The sequence below is a fragment of the Mustela erminea genome, chromosome 6 (genome assembly GCF_009829155.1).
Source record: "Mustela erminea isolate mMusErm1 chromosome 6, mMusErm1.Pri, whole genome shotgun sequence".
In the NCBI taxonomy this organism is placed as follows: Eukaryota; Metazoa; Chordata; class Mammalia; order Carnivora; family Mustelidae; genus Mustela; species Mustela erminea.
The window spans coordinates 11,400,091-11,419,079 of NC_045619.1; the positions used below are offsets into that span (position 1 = coordinate 11,400,091).

The 18,989-nt window shown below is 57.2% G+C and overlaps 1 protein-coding gene across 2 annotated transcripts in view; it reads left to right on the top strand.

Annotated features, from left to right (window-relative positions):
* Positions 1-18,989, top strand: part of MYH9 (myosin heavy chain 9) — an 88,426-nt gene that overhangs the window by 50,831 nt on the left and 18,606 nt on the right. For both annotated transcript variants that reach the window (XM_032346410.1, XM_032346411.1), the window contains 15 exons: positions 1,749-1,841; positions 2,248-2,311; positions 2,840-2,938; positions 3,291-3,434; positions 4,422-4,517; positions 5,564-5,682; positions 7,376-7,528; positions 8,508-8,681; positions 10,010-10,183; positions 12,163-12,277; positions 14,518-14,711; positions 14,992-15,113; positions 15,867-15,936; positions 17,638-17,798; positions 18,645-18,753. In XM_032346410.1, coding sequence (XP_032202301.1) covers positions 1,749-1,841; positions 2,248-2,311; positions 2,840-2,938; positions 3,291-3,434; positions 4,422-4,517; positions 5,564-5,682; positions 7,376-7,528; positions 8,508-8,681; positions 10,010-10,183; positions 12,163-12,277; positions 14,518-14,711; positions 14,992-15,113; positions 15,867-15,936; positions 17,638-17,798; positions 18,645-18,753 — 1,887 coding nt within the window. The remainder of the gene's footprint in view (positions 1-1,748; positions 1,842-2,247; positions 2,312-2,839; positions 2,939-3,290; positions 3,435-4,421; positions 4,518-5,563; positions 5,683-7,375; positions 7,529-8,507; positions 8,682-10,009; positions 10,184-12,162; positions 12,278-14,517; positions 14,712-14,991; positions 15,114-15,866; positions 15,937-17,637; positions 17,799-18,644; positions 18,754-18,989) is intronic.

The window sequence follows — 18,989 nt, forward strand, 5'->3', positions numbered from 1 at the left end:
GCCCTACCCGTTGTGTGCGTGGAGCCTGGCTCTGGCCTCCATAGCAGCTGTTCCCTACTTGGCCCGGCGGCCCCATGTTCCACAGCAACAGCGTGCGGTCCCAAAACAGAGACCTCAGCTTTGCTTCCAAGTCGGGGCTGGCGGCGGCGAGCTCTGGTGGGGACCACGCTCCCATCCGTCCACGGAAACAGGAATGGGAGTGGCTCAGCCAGCTTGGCAGCCTGGCCTGTGCTTTGAGAGGAACGTTCTAGTGGGTGGGGGAGCAGTGCTCATCCAAACCTGGCTTCGCAGGCCCCTCCCAGCCCATTTGGGGCGTTGGGGTGGGGGGCACGTCCTGGGACTGCTGGTGCCAAGCACACACGAATGGTGTGTCCAGTGGCTTCGACCCCTGCCCCTCTACGTGGCTCTGCTGACCTTCCTTTACTCATCTCTGTGGCGTGAAAACAGAAGGCTCCCGTGCCCTTGTGGGGAGCCCCAGCCAAGGATGGCTGTTGGAGGAAGAGGGCCTCCTCGGGCCCCTTCCCGCCTCTGGTGGGCTTCCAGCGCTGGCTCGGGGTTCTGCAGACACGCCTTCTCTGCAGCAGGTGTGCCCGAACCTCACGACTCTCCTGGGAGCTCCTGCTACTACCAGTTTTCCCTTTCATCACTCACAGGCAGCCGTTCCCGGAAAATCCTGGCTTGAGTCCAGCCTCGCTAATAGATACAAAAGCCGGCCTGGCCCCGTGTGATGTTCTTTCCCCCTAGAGAGAGCCCAGGTATTAAGGTGAATGAGAGCCGAATTCTTCTCAGCCAGTGTCAGTTATTACCTGGTCTGCTCAGAAGGTGATGGCTGCTTCCAGAATTGATGGAACCCAACAGGGTTCCATGCAGGGCTGCGGCGGGGCGGGGGATGTGGCGGTGACGGATAGGTGCGAGTCAGTACCTGCTTTGCGGATTGAGTGCTGGGTGACCTCGGGTAAATCATGTCTGCTCCCTTGACCTGCGTTTTCTCTTTTGTGAAATGGGGCCACCCGGTTTTGCCTAACCTGAGACTCAGGAGGACCCAAGGTTAAGAAGGCCTAAGGGGGTGTTTTGTCATCCACTGCGTCCCATGAGACCACAAGTAGAGTTCATCAGTGTTCTTGATAAGCAGTTTGGGACCCACAGTGGGCCTTGTTGACCCCCCAAATCAGACACCTGACATGCTGGCTGCTGGCTTGGGGATTGGCGGGACAGGGTCCAGCGAGGAAAATGCAGTGTTTGTTAGGACACAGATGAAATGAGTTTGTGTCTCCTTGTCCTGTGAAAAGGAAAAAAAATGTTGTTGGGTCTCGGGGCTTAGAGACACGGAGGGCAGAGAGAAGCCCTTGTACCTAGAGGGTGGGGACTCTGTCCCTGAGAAATGGCGCCTCTCCTTGGTTCTCAGTGCTGCTTCCCAAGGTGTCCCCCACAGTTGGTCTGGGCTGTTGTCCCAGGCTCTTGACAGCGGGGAGAGCCACCCACCTTCCCTTTCTAGGGACATGGGTTGGGCGGTCCTGGGAAATAAGTCCGAACCAGTGAAGGTTTCCAAAGGCCTGGTGGGAAGGTTGCTCCCGAGTGACACGGGCCAGGCCAAGGCTGGCGTGGCCAGAGCCCGTCTGGAAGCTTCCGTTCCTGGCACCATGGGCGTGTCGACATGGCTCTGCCGCCGTCCTCCGCTGCCTGGCGGAGCAGGTTTGGCAGCCCAAGCTGCTGCGCGACCTTCACTGCCCCTCCGGGTTCCCTTCTAGGGCGAGTTGGAGCGGCAGCTGCTGCAAGCCAACCCCATCCTGGAGGCCTTCGGGAATGCCAAGACGGTGAAGAATGACAACTCCTCACGATTTGTGAGTAGCGGTGTCCAGCTTGCGGGGCCCGGGCTCCCATCCAGAGCTCGGTGCATGTCACCTTGTGGCCTGTTGCCCTCCAGTTGGTGTAGCTCTGCATACGTGGCTTCTTCAGCCCGGTGGCAGAAGGCCAGTGGGGGAGAGTAGGGGATTACCTGCCGGTCCCACCAATTGTCCCTGTAGCCCACAGCCCGTTAGAAGCTGGGGCCGGCTCAAGGAGTGGGGGACACTCGTGTGCCTCAGTGAAGGGGCGTGGGCGCCTCTCGATGGAGTCCTGGCCCTCTGAGTCCGGAGTACTCAGGCAGTGTGGGCACAGGGCCCCTGGCCTCCCAAGTGGGCAGTCTCTTGCTTTTGTCCCTTAGGCTGTAGGTGGGGGGCCTCTGATCACTTCCTCTGCCTTCCTTAGGGCAAATTCATTCGCATCAACTTTGATGTCAATGGCTATATCGTTGGAGCCAACATTGAGACTTGTATCCTTGGTTAATTGCAGCCGGGGTCCGGGCGAGAGGAGACGAGTCGCTGGTGGACAACAGCTGCTTCGGCAGCTCCCCCTTATTATGGGCCTTTTGGGGCGCCTCACCTATAGTGTTGGGAGGAGTGCTGTGAGCAGCTCATTGAACCCCAGACCCTGAACTTGGGTGGTTCTTTAGTAACCAGACAAAGTTGAGCCTTGAAAAGAATGGGATGACAAAGACCGTCCGGTATGGTTCCCGGAGGGGTGGAGTCTGAGCAGGTGGTACTCGATTTCTCCCTGGCATGGGCATCCAGCCTTGCTGGCGATAGTGTCCTGCTCTCCATCCTTGTGTGAGAGGGGGCTCCTCAAAGACAGGGCTCTGAGTGTGAGATCTGCTGCTCAACAGGCCGTACCCCTCAAAGGAGAGAGCCAGGGTAGTTGGTTTTATTTTGCCATTTGCCACCTGCTCAGGTTCAGTTGCTTTTGGCCGGGGTAGGGAAAGTGCCTTCTCTGCTGCATGCACAGTTCCTTAATGTTTGCAAAGATCTCTTGGAGAAGTCGCGTGCCATCCGCCAAGCCAAGGAGGAGCGGACCTTCCACATCTTCTACTACCTCCTTTCCGGGGCTGGAGAGCATCTCAAGAGTGAGTAGTGGGCCCAGCGGCCTGGCCTGTGGGCTGCCGGCCCCCGTCAGGCCGCACCTTCCAGGTGGGGAATGGAAACGTCACCTCCCAAGGCCTTGGCCTTCTGTTCTGACCATGCCAGAGAAAAGCCAGGGCAGTGGAGTCTGGCTCTGTGAGTCACCGGGCCACGGCGCTCTCTGAGGCTCTGTAGAGGGCAGTCTCACATGCTAAGGGGAGAACATTCCTGGCTACTCTGCAGTTCTCAGGCCTTGAGGGCTGCTTCCCATTGTCCCACACTTTGGCGGTCACAGTGCAGCCTAGAGCGCTGGATACGGCACCTCCCCGACCTGCATTTGCCCTCCATCCCTCTCAGCCGACCTCCTGTTGGAGCCGTACAACAAATACCGCTTCCTGTCCAATGGGCACGTCACCATCCCCGGGCAGCAGGACAAGGACATGTTCCAGGAGACCATGGAGGCCATGAGGATTATGGGCATCCCCGAAGAGGAACAAATGGGTACAGAACTGGGCCTCCTGTGGCTGAAGGAGGGGAGGCGGGGGGCTGCTCATCACACACCCTTGGAGGCATTGGGAGGCCTGGGGAGAGCTTCCCATTGGCTCAGAGTCTGAGGGAGTCCTGTAGAGGCCGGGAGGAAGGTCTTGAGATTGTGGGAAAATGGTACCTCAGGCTTGAGTATTAGGGTTGTTTGCTCCCAGCAGCCCCACAGGCATTTGTGCCCAGGGGAATAGGGCCAGGCGTTCAGCTGCTCAGGGCTGGGGTTGTCTCCATTCTTGCTTTGTGTTGTGGGGTATGGGAAGGGGCCAGGGCTGGGACCTTTGCATTGGCGAGGGGTGGGACATGCTTGTGCCTTCCTGTTTCCTCAAAAGGAGGATAAAGAGGCCTGTGGCTTTATTTTCGAAAGATTGGGGGAGAGGGAGAGTACACCCTGTTCTCTGGCATGAGGGTTGGAGCCACCTTGGCTCAGCCACAGACAGTATGTAAATGGTGGGCATGGTCTTGTCTGATAGAACTTCATTTATAAAACTAGGCAGTGGGCCCTGAGGCCAGAGGCATGTTCTTGGTCCAGATTTAGAAGTTTGGGGAGGTTTGGTTTGGTTTTGTTTTTAAGAGTTTTTGTTTATTTGACACAGAGAGAGCACAAGTAGGGAGACCAGCAGGCGGAGGGAGAGGGAGAAGCAGGCTCCCCGCTGAGCAGGGAGCCCAATGTAGGGCTCGACTCTAGGACCCTGGGATCATGACCTGAGCTGAAGGCAGCCACCTAACCAACTGAGCCACCCAGGCACCCCAGTTTTGGGAATTTTAACAGAGCTTGGGTCTAAGCATTAGGGCTGCCAAAGCCAAGGTCTGTCTCTCCAGTGTGGTGGGGCCCACCTCGTGGCTTGTCCTCTTCAGGGGCTCCTAGGGGAGGGACTGGCCCCACCCAGGGGCTTATTCCAGCCACTCCGTCCCCGGTTCTGAGCTGCCTTTGATTGTCCCCTAAAGGCTTGCTGCGAGTCATCTCGGGCGTCCTTCAGCTTGGCAACATCGTCTTCAAGAAGGAGCGCAACACGGACCAGGCGTCCATGCCCGACAACACAGGTAATGCCCATGGTTCCGACACCTGGAACACAGGGCCCGCGATCTGGGTTTGGATTTGCTTGGAAGAAGCCTTAGGAATTCCAGCCAAACTAAATACACATTACATGTATATTTATGGCTGGCTGTCGCTTTTTTTTTGTTTTTTTTTTTAAGATTTTAACTCTTTATTTGACAGAGCATGAAGTAGGGGGAGGGCTGAGGCAGAGGGAGAGGCAGAGTCCTCCCTCCTGAGCAGGGAGCCCTCCATTCCCGGGCCCTGGGATCATGACCTGAGCCAAAGGCAGGCGCTTAACTGACTGAGCCACCCAGGCGCCCCATGCTCTGTATCTATGTATCTGTCTATCTATCTGTCTTTCTTTCTTTTAAGAAAATACAAATGTCACCCTGGCATATCCTCAGGGAGTAAGCCTCAGAAGGAGCTGGAAAAGCCCTTGGTCATGTGGACCAGGGTTTCCCTCCGTTGTTCTGGAGGCCAAACCGGTTATCCCAGTCCGTAAAACCATGATTTCTGCTCTCGCTCCGTCTCCTGCTGCCTTTCCCCTGAACACGTCAGGACAGCCGACCGCTGCCATCCTCACATCTGTTCCTCCGCCACTGCCGTCCCCTGAGTCACTGCAAATGACCCCATTTAAGCTGTCAGCCCTCAGGTGCCCTTCTTGGGGCTTCTGAGAAAACGTAACACATGTGTGTTTGGATTGTAAGAGATGTTCCCAGGGAATGTATGCTGTTGCGCCCCCTAGCACCGGGGCCGGGGTGGGGGGCTGCTCCTCCAAGTCCTATTTGCGGGTAGGACCCACTTCCACTCTCATTGTGTGGCCAGGATTGTGCAGAGGAACCGGCCCCAGGCCCCCTGTGAGGAGGGGCCATGACCATGGGGTCTGAGGGGAGACCTGGGCATCATGCGCGGGGCTGAAGAAGGGCCCAGAGCCAGTTGTCCTGGTAATGATCGCTCAGTTACCGCCTCCCGGTTGAGCACAGGGACTCATTCTCTTGGGTTTAATTAAAACTTCTCACCCCTTCCTTCCTTACTCTTTGAAAAATCGCAGCTGCCCAGAAAGTGTCCCACCTCTTGGGTATCAACGTGACGGATTTCACCAGAGGAATCCTCACCCCACGCATCAAGGTGGGCCGGGACTACGTCCAGAAGGCACAGACGAAGGAGCAGGTAGGCCCTCGGGCCGGGGGTGCGGGCTGTTTTCCTGGCAGGGTCGCTGTGGTGGCTGGTTTGGGGCCCGGTATGGGCCACTGCTGTGATGGGCACCTTGCCTGGGTCCCTCATTCAGTCCTCCCAGCAGTTCAGGGAATAGGGTGGTGTTGACCCCCAGCGAGAACATGAGAAAACTGGTCCAGGGAGTCAAGATGCTGCCCCAGGCCCCTGGCTTAGGAACGGCCATGGGTATGTTGTGCTCCTTTGCATGGAGTCGACATGGGGACTGATTGGTGAGTGTGGAGGCTCGTCCTGTTCTGGTGTAGAGTGAAGGGGGAACTCGCTGTTTCCTAGCACAACTCATTCTGGTGCCGGGACGGCGGCACCCACCGCCCTCGAAGCCCGTGCCAAGAGGCTCTCTCCCCACAGCCTGCTGTCTCATGGTGAGAGACAGCAGCGTCTTCCCTTGGCTGTGCCACGTGGGCGGGCCTGCCTCCCCCAGGAGCTGGGATCCCTCCCCAGCCAGGCCCCTCTGTTGCCACTGGCGATGGGGGGGCTCTAAGGTGCTGTACCCTACTTTTCAAAAATACTTCAAAGTTCACATTTGTGAGTCCTTTTTCAGCCGTCCTACCATAGCAAGGAACGTTGATTTCAAAAGACAACTTGCATAATTAGTACCAACTGCATTTCCCTAATAACTAAAGAACCTTTATTTTTTTCCATTATGAAACTGTTGTATGAATGCTTAAGATTCAGAAAATACAGGGGTGCCTGGGTGGCTCAGTGGGTTAAAGCTTCTTCCTTCGGCTCAGGTCATGAACCCAGCGTCCTGGGATCGAGCCCCGCGTAGGGCTCTCTGCTCAGCAGGGAGCCTACTTCCCTTCCTCTCTCTGCCTGCCTCTCTGCCTGTTTGTGATCTCTGTCAAATAAATAAATAAAATCTTTAAAAAAAAAAAAGATTCAGAAAATACAGGAAAATCTAGATAAAGAAAAAAAATTGTCACAGTCCTAGTCAGTGACAAGAATTGGGCAGCTTTTTATTTCCTGCAAGGTTTTTTCTTTTCTTTCTTTTTTTTAATTTTTATTTTTATTTTATTTATTTTAAGTAGGCTCCATGCCCAGTGTGGAGCCCAACGCAGGACTTGAACTCAAGACCCTGAGATTGAGACCTGAGCCGAGATCAAGAGTTGGATGCTTAACCAACTGAGCCACTCAGGCGTCCCAAGGCTTTTTCTTTCTAAAACTTAGTTGTCACCATGGCTTTTTTACCGTGGGACTGTTCCAGCATTTGCAGAATAAGAGAGCGTAATGAGCCCATGAGCCCGTTGCACAGACAGCTTCAAGAGTTCCCGACTCCTGGCCTGTCTTGGCTCACCATCAATCTTATTCCCCCACCTCTCACATTGAAGGAGACCTCATACGTCTTACCGTTTCTTCTGTAGATGCCTCCATATGTCCCTCTTTATCTTTTTGCGAATGTCTGAGTACTTCATGCTGTGCGTGCATGGTCCGGCACCTAAATTGTTTCAGTTTCGGGTCATTGTAAATAACGCTGCAATGACCCTACTTGTGCGCGAAGCTTTTCTTCCTATCCTTAGGGCTGTCTCTCTGGGGGACAGCCGTGCAGGGGGATTGACTGGAGCAAAGGGTTACAAGGTTTAGAGGCTCCTTGCATCTGACATTCTGTCCCCCTGGGCGTGTCCCCTCCCAGGCGGACTTTGCCATCGAGGCCTTGGCCAAGGCCACCTACGAGCGAATGTTCCGCTGGCTGGTGCTGCGCATCAACAAGGCTCTGGACAAGACCAAGAGGCAGGGCGCCTCTTTCATCGGCATCCTGGACATCGCTGGCTTCGAGATCTTTGAAGTGAGCTCCCCTCCCGTGCTCTCTGGGCCACCCGCTCCCTGGCAAGGAGTCTTCTCTCCTCCGGTCCCACGGCTGTCTGAGTGGGCCAGCTCCTCCCTCTCTCGGAGACAGGACACATCAGCTGGGTGTATTTTAAGCTCCAGCAAGCACCCGTCCCCCCACCCCCCACCCAGGCAGTGCTGGCGAGAACGGAACCTTCTGGCGGGTGCACTGGGAGCCTGCGCAGGCAGGTGCTTTCTCAGATGGACTCTTCTAGCAACTGTTAATTGAGTGTTGGAGGAGACCTTGTGTCTGGCCCTGGAGACTGAGGTCTGGCTGGAAAAGTGACACTTGGGGTAGATCAGAGGTTCTTAGCCTCGGGCAGGTTTCAGAGAGAGACTCTGAACTCTGAGGGAGGCAGTGGGCAGGGGACTTACCTGTTTGTCACTAACATCTCGTTGATGTGACGCCATTCCTTTTAATTGGGAATTGAGCAGAATTGACAAAGCGCAGTTGTCCTAGCAGGGCTCAGGGTCTGTCTCGGGGGGAAGCAGACGCTTTCACACCACGGCAGTTTGTGGAGATGACGTGCTGTCCTTCCCGCTCGTCTTCCTCAGCCTCCTGGAAGTCAGGGAGCCCGCAGCTTGTGCATGTTAATAAGGAAATACCACGTGTTCGTGTGGCACAGAGTTTTCATAATTACATTTCAGGCCTAACTGTTTTCCTTTTTCATTAGTCCATCTATTTTATTCATTTTCAAACTCTGTTCTGAGAAAGGCTTTACCAAACTTCTAGAAAGGTCCATGGACCCCAGGTAGTGAGGAACCCCTGCTCTGGGTTTGGTAACGGAAGGCCGCCTGCGGGTCTGGGCTCCCCGGGGGCCCGCACCAAGCTGCCAGAGGAGGTCCATCCTGAACTCCCACCCCATGCCTCACCAAGGGGCCGCGGCTTGGCGGCAGGAGGGCAGGCACTGGGCTGACGTCGCACTCTCTCCCTGCAGCTGAACTCGTTCGAGCAGCTGTGCATCAACTACACCAACGAGAAGCTGCAGCAGCTCTTCAACCACACCATGTTCATCCTGGAGCAGGAGGAGTACCAGCGCGAGGGCATTGAGTGGAACTTCATCGACTTTGGTCTCGACCTGCAGCCCTGCATCGACCTCATCGAGAAGCCAGTAAGAGCCAGACCTGCTCTGACCTCAGCTTGTCACTCCTCCCCTCCAGGGAGGGGGGGGCCCATGCCCCGCCTCCCGCTGCACGTTGACATGGGGTAGAGGTGTTGTGTCTGGTTCCGCTCCGTGTTGGTGCCACCTGCAGGAATAAGCCCTCGGGCTTGGATCTGGTGCCTAGGGGCCTCACCCGGCTGCCGACCGGTGGGGGGCTGTGGCTGGTGCCCAAGTATTCTGTCTTCTGTCCTGGGAGACCACCCAGTGTTTACCTGAGGGGTGGGCTCAACAAGCCTGTCTTTGTCTTAGAGAAACAGGCGTGCTTTTATGCCGTAGCATCCTGTCCCCAGGTGCTTCTGCCCCGTGGCCATGGGCAGAGCCAGGGTGTTGAATGCTGCTTCCGTTGCAGGTGCTGAATCTGCTCTGTCCCCCTTAGGACTAACTCTGCACCAGAGCTGCCGGCCCCCGGCATTGGCTGTGGGTGGGCAGCAGTATCTGGAGAGCAGCTGGGGTCGCCTGCTTGTGTTTTAGGTTGGGCAGGATGTGCTCCTTCATGGAGCCCGAGCCGTTTCTTGGTCTGGGTTCTCTCTCGTTCCCAGAGTCCTGAGCCGCTGGAAATGGGTACAGCTGGAGACAACCTGACATGCCAGTTGCTGGAGGATTTGGGAGGGACCTTGTGCATTTGGAAGTGTTAAGGCGGGGACAGGGGTTGAAACGATTCCTGAGCCTAATGTCAAGCATTTTACTTCTGTGATGAGTTTTTCTTAAATCAGTTGAGGTTTTCAGTGAGCAGGACCTCATCTGCCTTGGAGTCCGCTTAGCCAAGCTCCATAGCATTTCAGTTTTCCTTGTCAATCCAGCGTGTTGCTGGGGCTCTCGCCACATGGGGTGCATACGCATTATGGGGGGCAGTGTCTCCAAGTGCCCCGGGCGTGCGGGTCATGGTACACACCTGTCAAACCCACCATGTGATTTCCAGGGCACGGACTCTGATGAACCATCTGGTTAAAGTGTGTCAGCCGCAGCCTAGACCTCAGAAGTTTCTTTTTAAATTAGAATTTTTAAGTGGGCTTGGTACCCAGTGTGGGGCCCGAACTCATAACCCTGAGGTCAAGAGTCATGTGCCGTATCCCCTGAGCCAAATGGGTGCCTCAGACTGGAGTTCCCAGGTTGAGTTTTGCTGATGCTTCCTTTCACCCCCTCTGTGGGGGCAGGTGTCACCACCTTCTGCTGACACTCTGGGGCTTCTGAACCCGAACCTCTGGCTTCTCATGAAGGGAATGGGTGGGGTGGGTCCCCAGATTGTACTCACCTGTGGGGTGCTGCGTTTTTCCCAGGCAGGGCCCCCTGGCATCCTGGCCCTGCTGGACGAGGAGTGTTGGTTCCCCAAAGCCACCGACAAGAGCTTCGTGGAGAAGGTGGTGCAGGAACAGGGTGGCCACCCGAAGCTCCAGAAGCCCAAGCAACTGAAGGACAGAGCTGACTTCTGCATCATGCACTATGCAGGCAAGGTGAGGCGAGCTCGCGCAGCTGCACGTGCGGGGGGCGGGGGGGGGGGGGGAGGAGATGATTCTGTCCACGCCAAGGGGCGGGGCAGCCCTGGGGGCGAGTGGGGGGTAGGGACTGGCCAGCGGGTCCGTTGTGGCAGTAATTGGCATCCACATGGCTCTCCCAGCTGGCGGAGCCCCGTGCTGTGCGCTGTTGCACGGGGAGCTCGCAGCCTGCTTGGACGGCGTTCAGACTGGTACTCAGTGGTCTGGTCGTTAGGTGCATTTTCTGGACATGGAAGGGAGATCCGTGCTACAGGCAGATGCTAGAGTTTGAATGAGAGCCTGCCACTCGTCAGTGGTGGCACTTTGGGTCAGTGAACCTCTCTGAGCCATGGTCGTCTCATCTGGAAAATCAGTAAGCCCCGCTGTACAAAGTTACTGAGTTCATGTAACTTTGGCTGCTGGCACAGCCTGTGCTGAGAGCCGCTCGGCCTTCGCATGCCTGCTCTCGGGCTGCGCTGTCGTGGCGTCTGTGCCTGTCGTGTGTGTTGGGGAATGTTCAGCAGCACTCCTGGCTAATACCCACCAGAGGTCACTAGCACTCTCCCTTGGTGTGACCAGAAGGTCTCTAGACATTGCCACATGTGGGGTGGGCATGGTGGCTCTGGTGGAGAGCCACCACTGTGGGTGACAGCTGTGTTAATGGCCAAGGCTGCCCAGCCACAAAATGGCAAAATTGCTCTTGTCCCGACCTGAGGAGGGGTGTCCTAAGTGCACAGAGCTCTGGACTTCGAATAAAGCTGGTTTCAGCAAGTTCTGTGTTCTTGCTGGAAGCTCTACCAGGTGCAGCCGGAACATGGGATGAGTTGGGCCAGGCCAGCCTTGACGCTCTCATGGCTCTGCTCCCCAGGGACACCTGGTCCCCACACCTGGTCCCCGCCCACTGCTCGGGGTACGGTGTGGAGGGGCAGCCTGTGGCCCGGCCTTCAGCTTGTCTGCTTCCTGTGGTTGCTGAGGCACACAGCTCGAGACTTTAAAAACACCCATTAAAAAAACCAAAACACCCCGAACTACCAGTGCTGTTTCTGTAGTTACCTACAGTAACATCCCTGAGCCTGCATTCCCACTTCTGTCTTTGTCAGAAATGCCCGTGTAGAGCCACACACAGGGCTTTTATTGCAGTGTTATTTATCATGCCAAAAACCAGTCACAATGGAAAGCCCGCCCGTGTGCCTAAATGGTGAACCTGGCCACGTGGCCTGGGCTGCAGGCGTGATGGCTGCGCCAGGCGACCAGGACTCAGTGTCGGGGGCGTTGACACTTCCCCAGAGGTAGCATGAAGCCAGCATCACACACCGCACGGTCGATGGGCGCCTGTGGGGGAACCTCCAGACGGGGCGGTAGAGGAGTGCTGGCCCCAGGACAGTGGTCACCTCTGCACCATGCTGTGGGTTCGGAAGAGGGAGGCTGAAGCGGCCTGAGGCGGCCTGCTCTGGGTATTGTTCTGGGGTCTTTGCTGTGAAAGTACAGTGGATTTAAGAATGTATTTCAGAAAATAAGAATAATACAAGCTCAGGGAAAACTCAGGCGTCCTGAAAAGATAAAGCAAAAATCCTTGCTCTATTAATTAAAAGAAATATTGTAACATTTGGGTTATGTCCTGCCAAAATTTTTTTTCTTTATACTTATGTTACGATTAAATAAATAAATAAAATAAAATAAAATAGGATTCCATTATATTGCCACAGCCTAAATTTCTCAGCCAGTCCTCCATTGTGGATATTCATGTTGTGGGTAGTTTTCTCTCTGTCGCCCGTCCCACTGCTGAGGACGTCCTTCTGCGGCCTTGCCACACTCTTCACTCCCTCCTTTCTTGGAGAAGGAAATACCAGGTCGAGGGGTGTTCGCATTCTTAGACTTCCTCACCCATGGGGCTGGCTGGCTTCCGGAGCGCCTGTCTCCCCAGAGCAGCCTGTGACCCGGGCTCCCAACTCTCGCAGGTGGACTACAAGGCCGATGAGTGGCTGATGAAGAACATGGACCCGCTGAACGACAACATCGCCACGCTCCTGCACCAGTCCTCTGACAAATTCGTCTCGGAGCTGTGGAAGGATGGTACGCCCTTTGCCCCCCGCCCCCTGCCTCCCCGTGGCCTCGGCTGGCCTCGGCTGCCTGCCTTCACCAGTCCTGGGACGAGGGCCGGGCCTGCGCCCGAGGGAGTGCCACCGTGGCCCAGATCCCCTGCACGCTGGTCCCCCATCACACACCCTTCTGCGGTTCCACCTCTCCGGGGCAGGCCGGTGGCTCTGGAATTCTTCCTTGCTTCTGTCGGCTCCTCCTCTCCCTCTGCCTGGTTTTGCTTTAACCTCTCTGTTGCAGAACTACAGAGCACTCAGAGGGCCTATTTCTATCAGCGCTTTCCCTTTCTCCACCTAGAACCAGGTGACTGCCCCCTGGGGGGCTGACCCTCGTGTGCAGTGCGACGCGCTTCTGCTGAGTGTTCTTGCCCTTTGGCTCTCCCTGCCTGACTGCCCCTGTCCCCTCTCTGTCCCCCACTTGCGGGCAGGCTGTCCACCTCGATCTTGGAAAGGGGGGAAAAACCAGCATAAAAATTCATATTCTTCTTAAGAGCTGCCCCCTCTCCAAAGGGGGTGCTGTCTTGCTGCTTGGATGGCTGTGGGCATCTCAGCATAAGGTTCAGGGGTTGTGTGTCCTACTGTGTGTGTGTGCGCGCGCGCAAAGAGCCTCTGTGCTTTAGTTCAGCGCTCTTGGTGAGGCTCTGCTCCTTCTGGGCCCAGCCTCCAGGGGGCAGGACATGCTCCCCTGAAACGGCCGGTTTCTGTGGGGGCACATTCACCCTTCCTCTGAGCACTCTGAGCGGCCTTCACAAGCCTCCCACTCCCAGGAAGCCTTTGGTAGCTAGTGGGGTGGGCCCTGGGTACACGAGGTCCAGAATGCCTCCCACTTTGATGGACCAGTTTGCGGGTCTGTCCTTGCCCCTGCTGCTGTCTTCAGAGAAATTCTGAGCTCTGGCCACAGAGGAGTAGGAAACAGACTTTGTCTCAGAGTCCTCAGCCTTTTTTTTTTGAATATTTTTAAAAAATTTATTTATTTGACAGAGAGAGATCACAAGTAGGCAGAGAGGCAGGCAGAGAGAGAGGGGGAAGCAGGCTCCCTGCTGAGGAGAGAGCCCGATGCGGGGCTCAATCCCAGGACGCTGAGATCATGACCTGATCCAAAGGCAGAGGCTTAACCCACTGAGCCACCCAGGTGCCCCAAGAGTCCTTAGCTTTTATATCCAGGAGCAGAAGGCTTCAAACTTGAAGTTGACTCTTGCTTAAAATGGACCTCCGGTCACCAGCCGCATTGGTTGGATTTGCTTGTTCGTTTCCTTTCACTGCGGAGGACGTGGTTCCTTCATTGCTCTGGGCCTGCGCCACAGTGCCAACCAAGGAGGGCGTGTGAGATGATAAAAACTATGAGCTCAGAGACCCTGCAAGACACAAGAGTGGGCAGGGGTCTGCAGACTCCTTGGGACCTCTTCGCTCCTGACACCGTGTGCTGCTCTGGGCCCCCAACCTACCTACCTACCTACCTATTTATTTATAGTTATTGTTAAAGATTTTATTTATTCATCAGAGCGAGAGAGAGTGCGCAAGCAGGAGTAGTGGCAGGCAGAGGGGAGCCCTGGGATCATGACCTGAGCTGAAGGCAGACGCTTAACTGGCTGAGCCACCCAGGCGCCCTAGGTCCCCAGTTTATGGGGCTCTGCACGGGAGGCCCCCAGACAGTGAAGGGATCCTCCAGAGTCCTAAGAACCATGGCAGGTAACTTAACAGCTCCCACTTTCTAACTCCCAGCCTGTGCCCTTAGGAAAGGTCAGTGTGATTTCAGGGTACTGCTCTTTTGTTACGTTGTTCTTAGTGGGACGTGGAACTGCAGGGTCCTACAGGTCAAGTTTTAACACCTCCCTAGAGCCAGCCTAGTGTAGTGGCCAGGCTCGCTGCCCTGAAATCCTGTTGCAGCTCTGTTACATCTCTCTGGGAAGAGGAGCTTGCACGGTGGGCTGAAGAAGGGTGATGAGAATGGGGGGTTGTGGGGATAGCCTGTGGACCCTCTGCCGTGGCTTTGCAGGCTCTCCAAACCCTTTGCCCTTTCCCGCCTCTTGTGTAAAGTCAAGTTTGCTGAATGTTTGGAGTTGACCTTCGCCCTCTGTAGATTCTAAGTAGACACGGTCTTGTTGTTCTGTAGCTTCTTCTCCTTCTGTCCAGGTGTCTGTCTGTCTCTTTCCTGTCCCTCCACCCCCGTACTAGGACCACTGGGCACTCATGGGCTTTTTTGGGTGGTCTCTGCAGTGGACCGCATCATCGGTCTGGACCAGGTGGCCGGCATGTCAGAGACAGCGCTGCCCGGGGCCTTCAAGACACGGAAGGGCATGTTCCGGACCGTGGGTCAGCTCTATAAGGAGCAGCTGGCCAAGCTGATGGCCACACTGAGGAACACCAACCCCAATTTCGTCCGCTGCATCATCCCCAACCACGAGAAGAAGGTGCGGGTGCCTGGCCCCGTCTGTCTCCCTGAGCAGACGTGCTCCCCCTGCCTCCCACCACACACTGAGAGCCCCGGCAAAGACCCCGTGCGGCTCGGCGCAAGGCTCCCTGAGCACACAGGCTACAGTTGTGGTCTGCCTTCTGCTGGGGTGCCTGCGGGCTGCCGGGACTCCCACCCCCGGGGGCGTTTACCCCGCGGAGTCCCGAGGGGCCTGCCCTGCCTCCTTCTGTCGACACCAGGCGCTGACGCGAGACCACCCCGTCTGTCTCCCTCTCCAGGCTGGCAAGCTGGATCCCCACCTGGTGCTGGACCAGCTGCGCTGCAACGGGGTCCTGGAGGGCATCCGGATCTGCCGCCAGGGCTTCCCCAACAGGGTGGTCTTCCAGGAGTTCCGGCAGCGGTGAGCCGGGGTTGGGAGCCTGCCCTTCCCATGGCGGGCTGCATGGGCGAGGGAGCGGTTGCCTCATCCCCGTGGAGCGGGGGTCTGGCTGGCTCCTCCCGTTCCTTCTCTGTGCCTCCCTCTGTATGACAAGGGGTTTCTCCGTCTTGTTACCTTGTTGTCTGTCACTGCTCTTGACTGGGGACCCTGGTACTGCTTGCTTCTGCCCAGGCATCTTGGAGGAGAAATTAAAGAGGAATGAGCCAAAGACGGGGGTGTTCAGGGGACTTTGTGGAAGTGGAGGTTTCAGAGCACTGTGGCTTCCTGCCGTGTGTGCAGAGCAGGACATCAGTGACACGGTCCTGTGTGCGTCATGATTATGTTCAGTGCCAGTTGCTGGCCCGATGCGGCTCTCTTTCTGGGACTGTCCCACTTGTTAGAGGCCCCTGTAGCGCCTTGGGGGAAAGGGGACAGATGTGGACACTGGGCCATTGGCAGTTGGTGAGCCGAACCTAAAGCTTGCCCTTGTGTGACTAAAACAGCTCAGTGTGAATTTCTGTTCACTTTCTGGAATGCCTGAAGGCTGTCTGTGTCATTCAGCCTAAGGAGAGAGCAGGGTAGCATTTGCCGAATGTCTTCCTCCCCTGGGAGACTCGTGAAGGGAATCCCCGTGTGTGCTGTCCTGTAGGGATGGTCCTCCTCTCTCCCGTGCATCCCAGGCCCTGTGGAATCCAAGTGAGGAGTGGACTGACCAGGCTTCTCGTTCTTCCTCAGATACGAGATCCTCACACCGAATTCCATTCCGAAGGGCTTCATGGACGGGAAGCAGGCCTGCGTGCTCATGGTGAGTAGAGCTGCTGTCTCTGCTTCCTGCTGGGGCAGGGGGTGGGGGGCGGTGACACCGATGGTGGGTGTGCATGTGCATGGCCTGTGCCCGTGAGCCTGGACCCGGCCCTTCTCGCTGGATGACAGCTGCGCTTTGTTGTTCTGCGTTGACGCAGTCCTGATTCTGCCGGGGCCCCTCTCGGCGGCCCTGTTAGCCCTGGGCTGGTCAGAGATGGCGCGCAGGACTGGGCAGTGTGGAGACTAATGCTGTGGTCACGGTAGGCTCTGGTGGGAGCCGGTCCCTTCCTTTGGGGCCCAGTCTCGTGCTTTCTTGCTCGTGTCTCCTGGGATCGTCACACCCAGTGTGGGTGGCAAGGGAAGCCCCGCAGCAAGGCAGCCAGCCCGGAGCACGGCTCTAGGCCCCCACAGTGTGTGCTTCTGGACATTTCCTCTCAGCCCCTCGAGCAGTGCCTGCTGGGCAGCAGTGTGTCGGGAGGAACGACAGCCCCTGGGGACTCAGTGGCGGAGCTGGGGCCGGATGCCCGCTGTTCTGTGTCCTACTGTATTGGTGTTGTGGTGTTCTTCAGGCGGCCAGGGTGGGCTGCCCCTGCCTCCTGTTGTCTTTCCTCTGTGTTCTTTCCAAAGCGGAGAGAGAATGGGGTGGGAGTTGTCAGAGGAGAGGGAAGGAAGAAGTAGACACCTCTGTGCGAAGCTCTGCATTAGGTGATGGGGGGGGCGGGAGGGAGGAGAAGGCCCCCTGCTGTGCAGTGCCACCAGCTGGGGGAACCGGGGCCTGACGGGGAGGGCCGCGCGGGCCAGCCTTTCTCCAGGCTGTCCAGGCTAGGGGTGGGGCAGGGAGGGCAGATGCGCGTGGTGGCTCCACCCGCAGTGTCCTTCCCTGCTCCTCCCAGGGCCTCTCCAGGACAGTTGGGGCCATTTGCCACCCCCCACCCCCCCCAAAGCTAGTTCGGATTCCACTCGTCCCATCCCAGGCTCTGCCTTTTTCAGGTCGTGTTTCAGTCCTTGTCTCCTAGGCAGACAGGCAGACAGATGGGCCCCTGCCTCGGTGGGTTAACAAGAGAGCCCTGTACTATACCCAGACCGCTCAGTGATGGTAACGGGCATTCATTCTGCTGCGTCCGCAGCACGTGTGGCCCTTTATTGAGCTCAGCTTTCCTGTTCAGATCTCACAGCCATACGGGGGCGGAGGCACTATTATTTGCTTGATTTCTTCACTCTTGTCCTAATTAAAGAAAGTATCGTTCCCATTTTCCAGCTGAGGAAGCACAGGCTCCTAGAGGTTAAAGCCCCAGGTCCCCTAATTAGTGTTTGGTCCAGGGCTTGGCCTGAACTGGAGCATGTCCTGGTCTTGGAGACGGTGACGATGCCGCTCAGCCACCTGTGGTTCGAGGGTGGCCTGGCTGGGCACGGGTGGCCCGTGGTGGCAGTGCACGGAGGTGGGAGTTGGAAGGAGAGAAGCCCTTCTGGTCCCTTTGATGTCGAGGTTCTGTGTTTTCCCGCTGTCTGGTGCGTCACCTGCTCTGTGCGGGAAGCCACCTGCCCCTCATTCCGGCATCCTCTGAGCCCCCCTTTCTCTGGCTCTGGGGGACAGGCTGCCCAGCGGAGAAGTGGCCACTGCTGGGACGGCCCGCTGGCTCCAGCGTTGTTCTCAGGGCCCCGTGGTGGCACGTGGTGAATGGCCCGCTCTGCTCCCCTCTAGATCAAAGCCTTGGAGCTGGACAGCAATCTGTACCGCATCGGCCAGAGTAAGGTCTTCTTCCGGGCCGGCGTGCTGGCCCACCTGGAGGAGGAGCGGGACCTGAAGATCACGGACGTCATCATCGGCTTCCAGGCCTGCTGCAGGGGCTACCTGGCCAGGAAGTGAGTTCTCGGAGGGGCCCACCTCTGCCTGGCCTGCCCGTGCTCTGGCTTCCTGGCTTTCCTGCCGCACAGGGGCACGGATGCTAGCCAGGGCTGGAGCTCTGTGCCCCCTGCTTTCTGGATTTCTGTCTCGGGTTTAAAGTGACGGGCTGGGAAGGGGTGACTCTGGGCCTGATTTGCCTGCCGCAAAGTTGTGCTTCCCAGTATTCCTCACGGTGTCCCTTGTAGGGATGATGCCCAGTGGTGCCTGTCCCAAGCCCCTTGTGCTCCCAGTACAGGAGACTGTCCTCCAGTCTGGAGCTTCTCCTCGGGAGTAGGGCTCACCTGCTGCGGGACAGTGGCTATGGCAGTTGCACACTGGGCTTCCGAACCCCTGTGTCTGTGCTTGTGGCTTTGTGTTTCAGTGTGAGCTGGGAGCCCTGGGAGACAGAACATAGCTTTGTGGTGTTTGGACAAATGGGGTCCTCACATATCCCCAAGTTGACACATTAAGCCCACCTTTGCAGGACACGAGCTGTTGTTTTTCACCAAAGGCCCCCACTGGAGGGTGGCAGAGAGCTGGAAAGCTGCAGTCTGTCTACTGAGTGACGAGCAGTTCCGCTAGACACAGAGCTAGTTAACCACAAGGGACTTTCACCCTGTGAACATACTTGTCCCTTGGTGATGGACAAAGACTTGGTGACCTGGGTCCTTGTCACCTTCTGGGGGCTCACCTGCAGGACTCACCCCCAAGGCCAGGCTCCTTCCCTGCACTTGTGCCTTGAGGCATCTCAGGTGGGGAAGGGTTGGCTCCCCCATCTGCTGGAGCTGTGTGGTCTCCTGCCCTGACGGGGTCCCTCTCCCCAGGGCCTTTGCCAAGCGGCAGCAGCAGCTGACGGCCATGAAGGTCCTGCAGAGGAACTGCGCCGCTTACCTCAAGCTGCGGAACTGGCAGTGGTGGCGGCTCTTCACCAAGGTGGGTTCCCCACGGGCTTCCCTCGCTCCTGACCCCCCCAGCGCTCTGCTGGCCTCCGTCGCCTCCTTCTGGCCTCTGTGAAGGACTTGGGGCCCAGGGAGTTGCGTGTAGCCTGGGCCTCCCTGCCCACCCCTTACCCGAGCCTGCCGACGTGAGCCTGGGCTGGGCTTGCCCTGCAGGGTCTGGACCCTGTGCACTTTGGCATGTGTCTGGCATGGACGGCCTGGGCGCTGGGG